At 42.5% G+C, this 10,006-nt stretch overlaps 1 protein-coding gene across 1 annotated transcript; it reads left to right on the top strand.

Annotated features, from left to right (window-relative positions):
- On the top strand, nt 1-537 carry LOC108312716 (40S ribosomal protein S13). The gene has a single exon (XM_037742947.1). It carries the CDS (start codon nt 27-29, stop codon nt 480-482), a length of 456 nt encoding a protein of 151 aa, XP_037598875.1. The 5' UTR covers nt 1-26; the 3' UTR covers nt 483-537.
- The last annotated feature ends 9,469 nt before the right edge of the window (nt 538-10,006 follow it).

Below are 10,006 nucleotides of genomic sequence, written 5' to 3'. Positions count from 1 at the left end.
TCTTGAGCTGCCTGACCGCCGCCATCATGGGTCGTATGCATGCTCCCGGGAAGGGCCTGTCCCAGTCGGCTTTGCCCTATCGCCGTAGCGTCCCCACATGGCTGAAGTTAACATCTGACGACGTGAAGGAGCAGATTTACAAACTGGCCAAGAAGGGCCTGACTCCTTCACAAATCGGTGTGATCCTGAGAGATTCACATGGTGTTGCACAAGTACGTTTTGTGACAGGAAATAAAATCTTAAGAATTCTTAAGTCTAAGGGACTTGCTCCTGATCTCCCTGAAGATCTTTACCATTTAATTAAGAAAGCAGTCGCTGTTCGAAAGCATCTTGAGAGGAACAGAAAGGATAAGGATGCTAAATTCCGTCTGATTCTGATAGAGAGCCGGATTCATCGTTTGGCTCGGTATTATAAGACTAAGCGAGTCCTCCCTCCCAATTGGAAATATGAATCATCTACAGCCTCTGCCTTGGTCGCATAAATTTGTCTGTGTGCTAAAGCAATAAACATGATTGTTTAACTAAAAAAAAAAAAAATAAAATAAAATAAAAATGCATTTCTTGATGGGATACATAAACCCCTATTTCTCAAATGTTCCTTAAACCAACTTTACCATTTTACTGGCTAACTCTTTAATTGATGAAATGAATAATTTTAAGCCTACATTTGTTCTATTTCATATAAGTCATGTTTTTAACTTGTTGAAAATTATACCTTGACAAATAGAAGTCAATTCAAGGGGCCATGTAAAAGGAGCATGTAATCTAGACCTGATGACCAGGTAGGCTTCCTAGAGAAAGGAATATCCATGCAGAGACATGTACAAGAAGTTCTCAAGTGATCTCAATAAAGCAGACTCAGGTCCCTAAATCAGTATTTAGATCAAATTCATTGTTGCAAAATAAGGCTGATGTAAGCTTAACTGACAAGGAAGAAAATTGGAACTGTTTAGCTAAAAATCTGGATTGGTTTACATTGCTTCAGTGTTGCTTTTATAATTTTCAAAAATGGCAGCAGATGGTTCACTTTGGAACCATAGAGTCATGCAAATTGTGGAAAATTCACCATTCCTGCCAAATGAGGCGAGGAACTCACCTGAAGTGAGTTCTGATCTACATAGACATCTAAATCTACATAGGCAGTCCTGAGTAATTTCTTCAGGAGCCCAGAGCTGAACCATAAGCTTGGTGTAGAGGATACTGCAATGAGTGGCTTTCAGCCCACAGGTGGACTTTGAATTTGAATGCCACAAGCCCACCTTTCTTATATGTAGCCTACTTCATTCATTTACATGATTCGCCTAGCTCTTTGAGCATTTTTGCCATCTCCATAAAGAAAAGTAGGGCCCTTAGCATTGTTTCCACCCATCTGCTATGGATGGGTGAAATCTGCTATGCATGACTAGCTGCAAAAAAAGCAGACTTCAGGAAAGCTTTTAAATATGCAGCAGATATCACACATGTCCTGTAATTATTTGAGAACAGGAAACTGACTCACTTTAGACTGTGAGTTTCTTGGGGATAAGGAATGTCTTCTACTCATTTAACTGTCTAAAGACTGAACTCAGAGGCTCAAATTGCCTGACTTTGGATTAACAAGGGTTTCATGGTTTTTTTTTTTTTTTCCTTTTAGCAGGAGGGGTTGTGCAAAAATTAAACTTCTCCTGAGCACCTAAAGTCTCCAGATGCTGGGCAGGTAGCGTTTACCAATACTCCCCTCAATAGCTGCCTCTTATTCTCAGATTACCTGATGGCTGAGACCACACTGTCTCTTTTGGGCAAGGTCATTCTCATACTTGCTCCATAAAAGGGGAAAATACAGGTATGGGGGTTCCTCTTCTGCAGTGCAGATCTGAGGCATATGCAGCTATGCCTTCACCCAAATGCACCTCTTGGTCATGGGTGGTGAGAATAGGAGATACTTCTGCCTGCATCGGAGCCTGCAGTGAGCAATGGTTGCTCGTGTTTGCCTTAAACCCTTTTTCAGACAATAATCCTTTATATCCACCTTTATTTCTTTATTTATTTATTCATTCATTTATTTATTCTTGAGACAGAATCTTGCTCTGTTGTGCCCAGGCTGGAGTGCAGTGGCACTATCTCAGCTTACTGCAACCTCTGCCTTCTGGGTTCAAGTGATTCTCCTGCCTCAGCCTCTAGAATAGCTGGGATTACAGGCACCTGCAACCACGCCAGGCTAATTTTTTGTATTTTCAGTAGAGATGGGGTTTTACCACATTGGCCAGGCTGGTCTTGAACTCCCGACCACCCTGGCCAATGGTAATCCACCCGACTAGGCCTCCCAAAATGCTGGGATTGCAGGCATGAGCCACTGTATCAAGTGTATATCCATCTTTAAATTAATCTATGTTCTTTTGCACAGTGCCTGTAACATAGTAGTTTCTCAGTGCTGTATATACTGATTGACAAGAGGACGTTACAGGCACACTTCTAAATACTGGCTGGGAGTGCAGGAAATCAGTTGGCAGGGAAAATTCACTGATTAGGAGGAAAACTAACTCTGACAAACTTTGACTGTAACTTTCTTTTTCCTTTTTTCTTTCTTTCTGCTTTGCCTGAAAACCAGGAAATAGATAAGGTAGTCAGAGGGGCCAGAGAGCTAATCGTGAAAATTAAGAAGAAAATATATTCCCTTATCTCTGCTTAAATTGCAAAGGGATCTCTCTGTCCCTTTAAAGAAAATCAATCAAAAGCTATATGACCGCAGAGGTTCTTGAGGAAAATCTAGATCGTTTTCCTGGAGACGCGATAAGCTGAAACAAACTCCAGGCAAACCAAGAAAGATGAAGAATCACTTAGGACTACCCAGAACTTTGCAAAATACAGTGATTAAGCAGTGTTTCAAACAATTGCAGTCATGATTGCTTAATGATCAGGATAAACTCTGAGAAGGGCATCATTAGGTCCTTGTGCAAACATCATGGAGTGTACTTATGCAAACCTAGATGGCACAGCCTGCTACACCCTAGGCAACATGGTCTAATCTATTGCTTCTAGGCTACGAACCTGTACTGCCCGTTACCGTACTGAATAGTGCAGGAAATTGTAGTAACACAATGGCAAGTATTTGTGCGTCTAAACATAGCTAAACACAGAAAAAGTACAGAAAAAATATGGTGTAAAAGATAAATTATGGTAGACGTGTTTAGGCAGCTGCATTGTAATCTTATGGGGCCACCATCATATATGCAGTCCACCGTTGACTGAAACAGTTATGAGGTGCATGACTGTATAATTATTTACAAAGACACATAACGATCTAAATATTTCTTTTGGGGGAGAGTAGCAGTGTTGAGGAAAACAGCACACATGCAGTGGAATTGCAGCTCTACTAACCAAATACTGAAGGATTTTAGGCAAGCTGCTTAATCTTTCAAAGTCTGAATAATCTTATCTATAAAATGAGAATGATCAGGCCTAACTAACTGGGAATCCTGTGAAAATAAAATGAAATGAACAGGCCATGCGCAGTGGCTCATGCCTGTAATCCCAGCACTTTGGGAGGCAGAGGCAGGCGGATCACAAGGTCAGGATATCAAGACCATCCTGGCCAACATGATGAAACTTCTTCTCTATTAAAAAAAAAAAAAAAAGGAAAAGAAATGAACACATGTAGACTATGTGCCAGAGAATGACCTACCTACTTCCTTTATCTCCTGGTCACACAGCCTCCTTTATGGTTAGATATCGACATACTACTGGATTTACTGGATTTTGACCAGTGAAATAGGAGGGAAGTGATAGATGGATTTTCACTCACTTTCTTGGGGCTCCAGGTAAATTTTTTGTGTGTGACAGGGTCTTGTTCTGTCACCCAGGCTGAAGTGCAGTGGCACTATCATAGTTTGCTGCAATCTTGAACTCCTAGGCTCAAGGCATCCTCCTGCCTCGGCCTCTTGAGTAGCTGGGACTACAGGTACACACCACCACGTCCAGCTATTTTATTTTATTAGAGACAGGGTCTTGCTCTGTTGCCCAGGCTGGTCTCAAACTGCTGAGCTCAAGTGATTCTCCTGCCTCAAGCCTTTCAAAGTGCTAGGGTTACAGATGTGAGCCACTGTTCCTGGGTGCCCTGGATAAAATTGTACCAATAAAATTGATACCATCACTGTTTCTTCTGGTTACATCTGTTCTTCCCACTGGACCCTGCACAGATAGTCTTTCTTCATGTCCGTCTCTCTAGTGCCTGGTGTGGTGTCTGGTACAAAATTTGGTTCTTCATAAATATTTTGTAAATTAATGAATGAGCTACCCTAAAGCCAAGCCTTGAGAGGAGAGTTAGCTAGAAGAAAAGGAGTCAGAGTGTTCTAGGTAAGAGGACAGAATGACAAAACTCAAAGAGGTAGACATGGCTGTGTGTACATAGTGAGCAAAAGCCAGATTTAAAGAGCAAGAGTGATGCTACATTTCACATTATTTAGTTGATTTCTCTTTGTTTAAGTCTTGACAATCTATTTTTTTCTTAATCCCATTGAAAACAAGGAGAAAAAAAGACCAGGTGTGGTGGCTCATGCCTGTAATGCCAATGTTTTGGGAGGCTGAGGCAGGCAGATCACTTGAGGTCAGGAGTTCGAGACCAGCCTGGCCAACATAGTAAAACCCAACTCCACTAAAAATACAAAAAAAAAATTAGTCAGGTATGGTAGTGCATGCCTGTAACCAGAGATACTCAGGAAGCTGAGGCAAGAGAATCACTTGAACCAGGGAAGCTGAGGCAGAAGAATCACTGGAACCAAGGAGGTGGAGACTGCCGTGAGCCAAGATCGTACCACTGTACTCCAGCCTACATGACAGAGCTGGACTCCGTTTCAAAAAAAAGAGAGAGAGAGAAAACTAGCTTTTGGTCTAATATTCAGGTACTAAAGCAGTGGTTTTATACATTGGTAGGTCTTAGATATTTTTGCCCACCATGCTTCTGTTTTCATGTTTCCCAAGATTTCCCAAGGAGATGAGAGAAAGCCACAGAGACCGATGCTTCTGCTTCCACACTGCTTCCCTGGATCGTGGACTCTGCATCTTGCTCCCTTCTTCCTCTCTTTTCAGTGATGAAAAAGATTAAAGCAAACATTAAGTTGTCCTCACAAAAACACTGGAGATCAGTTCAGGAGATATCCTCTTGTCACATCCCTACTGAAAAGCCATCAGTGGCTCCCTCTTACTCCAAGTAAAACCCAAACTTCAAGGCCTTCACTGATCGGGAAGCAACCCATTCTTTCTGCCTCATCTTCCAGCAAGCTTTCTCTAGTTATTATGATTGTGTAACAAATTACTCCCGAAACTCGGTGGCACAAAACAACCTTTCATTATGCTCACAGATTCTTGTGTATCAGGAATTTGAACAGGATTCAGCAGGGAAGGGTTATCTCTGCTCCACAATATCTGGGACCTGAGCTAGAAGACTTGAAAGTGGAGGGTAAGAGTTACTGGAAAATCTCCACACTTGTGTATGGTGGTTGATGCTGGGAAGACTCCAGTAGCTGGGGCATCTCTCTGTCTCACTCTGTGGCTTTCCCACGTGGTCTCTCCAGCCTGGTGGCTTCAGGGTAGCTGGAGGTCTCACACGTGGGCTCCAAAGCACATGTCGTGAGACAGCGTGCCAGGTAGAAGTTGTAACACCTTTTCTAGTCTGGCTTCAGAAGCAGTGCAGTGTCATTTCCACTACATTCTCTTAGTTAGGAGCCTGTCATTAGAGTAGACTTGTATTCAAAGGGAGGGCCATTACACTCTACCTTTTGTAGGAAGTGTCAAAGAATTTGCAGACATGCTTTAAAACCATAGTGGTTCCTCCTTATCTGTGGTTTTGCTTTACAAGGTTTCAGTTACTTGTCGTCAACTGCAGTCTGAAACTATTAAATGGAAAATTCCAGAAATAAACAGTTCATAAGTTTTAAATTGTGTGCTGTTCTGAGGAGCATGATGAAATCTCGCCCCATCTTGCTCCAACCCGACCAGAACATGAATCATCCCTTTGTCTAGCATATCCATGCTGTACACACTCGGCAACTGTGAGTCACTCGGCAACCCATTAGATGGACTGTGGCAGTCTTGCAGTGCTTCTGTTCAAGTAACCTTTATTTTACTTAATAATGGCCACAAACCCAAGAGTAGTGATCTTCACATATTGTTATAATTATTCTGTTTGATTACTAGTTATTGTCAATCTCTTACTGTGCCTAATTTATAAATTAAACTTCATCACGGGTATGTGTGTATAGGAAAAAAACATAGTCTATATAGGGTTTGGTACTATCCATGGTTTCAGGCATTCATTAGGGGTCTTGGAACGCATCTGCCACAGGTTAGAGAGCACTACCATACCACAAACCCCACCACACTCATCACACTTTAGGAATGCTAAAACACTCATGATTCCCAACTTTAGGGTCCTGGTTTTACTTACATACTACCCTTTTCTTGCAGTATCTTTCACCCCAAAAATCTATTCCCAAATTTCTACTTGCCATTTAAGATTCAGCTCAGATGCTACCATATGACCTGCATCATAACCTTCCACTGCTCCACCTTTGGAAGTAATTATGCCCTTCTCTGTACCCCCCACAGACCTCTGTTCCAGTTTCCCCTGGGTGACCTGAACAGATATTTGTTGAATGGATGAATAGAACAGGGTAATAAAATCTCAGGTGTGAAAGTCACCTTAAGGGCTACCGAGAACATCCTTTTTGAGTTTATTTCTATTCATGTCTGTTCCTCCTTTAGATTTTTAGTGTCTGGAAGGCAGGGACAAAATTTCACTCACCTCTGTAACCAGCTCCCAGCCCAACCTCTAGTTCCTCCAGCGGTGATCTGGCCTAGCAGGTCTTCAAAGAAAGTCAGTTAAGGAAGAAACCTATCTTCCCCGACACACACACACCTGGCAATGCACATTTTGCTAATTGGCTACTTCTTTATTAACTAGGCAATATTTGGTTTGAGGTAGGTTGGAACAGTTAGAAGAGATGATCTCCAAATGCTCTAAAAGCATAAAATGCTCTTAAAACACAAGAAGCCACAGGTCAGAATTAATAGTCTTTGTGGTGGCTGCCTTCCCACTAACAGCCACTTTTCTGGAGATGATTGATGCTGTTGTTCTAAACAGACCTGTGAAGGGTCACAGGTTGTAGCCTCATCCTCAGTCACCCTTCCTAGCCCCTTAACCACCTTATTTTCTCTTCTGCAAAAGCAGAAATTTCTGGGCCACAGCAAACAGAAGAATCAAGATCTTTCTGTGTATAGTCAATATCAGCACTAAAAAAAGCAACCCACCGTGTAGCAATTTATGATTTTTTTTTTTTTGAGATGGAATCTCTCTTTGTTGCCCAGGCTGGAGTGCAGTGGCACAATCTTGGCTCACTGCAACTTCCGCCTCCAGGGTTCAAGTGATTCTCCTGCCTCAGCCTCCAAAGTAGCTGGAATTACAAGTGCCCACCACCATGCCCGGCTAATATTTGTATTTTTAGTAGAGACAGGGTTTCACTATGTTGGCTGGGCTGGTCTCAAATTCCTGACCTCAAATGATCTTGCTCACATTGGCCTCCCACAGTGCTGGGATTACAGGCGTGAGCCACCGTGCCTAGCCCAATTTATGATTTATAAACAAATGATGTCCCAGTAATTTTCAGGGATTCTCGGTAAGAATACCTGGTCTCACGTAGGGAAGTTAGACTTTCTTAGGTGACTTATAAAACACTATTCAAGCAATAATGTCTTTGAAATGCCAAATAGTTGCAATGAAAAAAAAATGATACAATGCCAGTAACTAAACAAACCTGAAAAACAGTGAATATAGTTTTTCCAAAAAACTTCTTCAGCATGTTGATGTTTGAGGGAAAAGCAAACTGAAGAAAAGAAAAATAAGAACATAGTTGTAGAATCTGGAGATACATTTACTAGACTCTTTGACCCCACCCATGATTTTGATGGGTAATTTACCTGGTTCATTTTTTAATGTAACTCAGATTTTCCACTCATGCTTTACTCCTGGTCTCAGTCCACACAGCCTTGTGAGTAGAAAATGAGGTCGCACTTCCATTTTGTATTCAAATTATGATGGCATGAATGTGCACCAACTATATTGCTGGAAATCAGTCTTCTTTAAAGCATCCGCAGTTATTTCTGAGCACTCATGCATGCCTCTGAGTTTACAAACACTGCATGGCATTCACCTTGATTGTCCTCTCTTACTCGGATTCTCGCATGTGCTGGTTTGCTGTGCATAGAGATGCTTAGATACCTCTGCCACTGTGAGCTGTAGGACAGACAAGAGTTGTGGCAGAAAATCTCTGGACACTTCCATAGCTTCCAAACCCTGTGCCTGGCTCAGTGCAGAAGTGGGAGGCAAGCTCTCTCCCTGATCCTGTACACACTCCTGCTTGCTTATGCTTGCAGCTTCATGATGGTTTCCTTAACCAGTTATAACACAGTCTAGCCTCTGTTAGTGCCTAGCCCGAGGACGTTCACAGTTATCAGATTATTAATCAGACATGACTTTGTGAAAAATCACATACGTGTGTGTGCACATATACATACATATATCTTTAAAAGGGTGTGTGTCTGTGTGTGAATGTCCTCTCTTGGCCATGGAGTGAGGTAGAGTCAGTCAAGTTATCATTAATTCATTCAGAAAATATTTATGAAGCACCTACTAGGTGCCAAGTAGGGCTTATATCTGGAGAGCCCAAGAGTGTTCAACATAGGCGAAGACCTCGTCCTCAGGGAGCTCACATTTTAGTAAGGGAGGCAGGCAACACAGAAACCAAGAAATGGATCCAGGTGATAATTTCCTGTGTGACAAATACTATGACAACAAAGAGGACCTATTTTAGGTAGCCTGGGGACCTATTTTAGGTAGCTTGGTCAGGTAAGGCTGCAACGCTGAAGTTACATTTGAGCAGAAATCTAAATAAAGAAAGGGTGTAAGCCTGCAGATGTCTGGGGAAAGAATGTTCTAGGTAGCAGGAATGGAAGTTGCAAAGGCCGGAATGGAAGAAGCTGGCATCCTAAAGGAACCAGCAGAGGCAAGTGTCGCTGAAGCATGGCAAATAAGGAAGAGGTTTGGCAGGAGAAGCTGGAGCAAACCCAGGGCCAGATCATGCAGTGTCTGTAAGTGGCAGGAAATGATTGGAGGGAAATGACAGGACGTGATAACTCTTTTAAAAGAGTCACCCTGACTGCTGTGAGGAGACCAGTTAGGAAGATGTGGCAGCGATTCAGGCTGGAGAGGAGGGTGGCTGAACTGGGGTTGTGCGGGTGGCCCTGTCCCTGTGGACAGAGTGTCCCTGTGGACAGATGTGCCCATGAACAGCAGTCGCATGTTGATCCTTTTGAATCCCATCCTGGGGGTACACTTTGAGGTGCAGCTTTATGACTTTCATGCTTGAGAGTGACGAGTAGGTTAGCTGGACTGGAAATAATTGGCTGGTATGTGACAAAGAACAGTGTCATCAGAGGCTCTCAGGAAAACCCTCAAATGGAAATGGAGACTCTGGCATCTCCTGGTAATTATTTTTCCTTGCCAAGGGAACAGATGGGACTAGTGGATGACAAAGACTGCTCTTAAGGAAGGCGTGCCAAGGTGGCTGTCTCAGTTTAGTCTGGACACTTTCAGCTTCAAGGAACAGAAATCCAATCTCAACTGGCTTCCACAGTGAGGAAATCACCTCCCGTAACAGGAAGCCTAGTAGGATTCTGCTTGCACGCACATGTTTATGTGCCTCTCTTTATAGACAGAACCCCCAACCTGCTCGACGTTTTCTTTTTTTCCTAACACTTGTCTTCTAGCATATGAGGCAATGCATTTACTTCTTCTGTTTATTAGTACTGTATTGTTTATTCTCATTAGAATTAAGCTCCATGAGTGCAGGGATCATTGTTTTGTTCACTAATAGATCCCAAGTGCCTAGAAAAGTGCCTGACGCTTAATAAATGTTTGTTGAATGTAAGAGTAAAAGGGTGAAACATCTTCCTTTGGATCTCGAATGAGGAAAAA

Source organism: Cebus imitator, unplaced genomic scaffold (assembly GCF_001604975.1).
Source record: "Cebus imitator isolate Cc_AM_T3 unplaced genomic scaffold, Cebus_imitator-1.0 Scaffold8, whole genome shotgun sequence".
Taxonomy (NCBI): domain Eukaryota; kingdom Metazoa; phylum Chordata; class Mammalia; order Primates; family Cebidae; genus Cebus; species Cebus imitator.
This window is presented reverse-complemented; position numbering and strand designations above follow the sequence as displayed.

Coding starts and splice junctions, on each gene's coding strand:
- LOC108312716 (XM_037742947.1), top strand. CDS start 27: ATGGGTCGTATGCATGCTCCCGGGAAGGGCCTGTCCCAGTCGGCTTTG.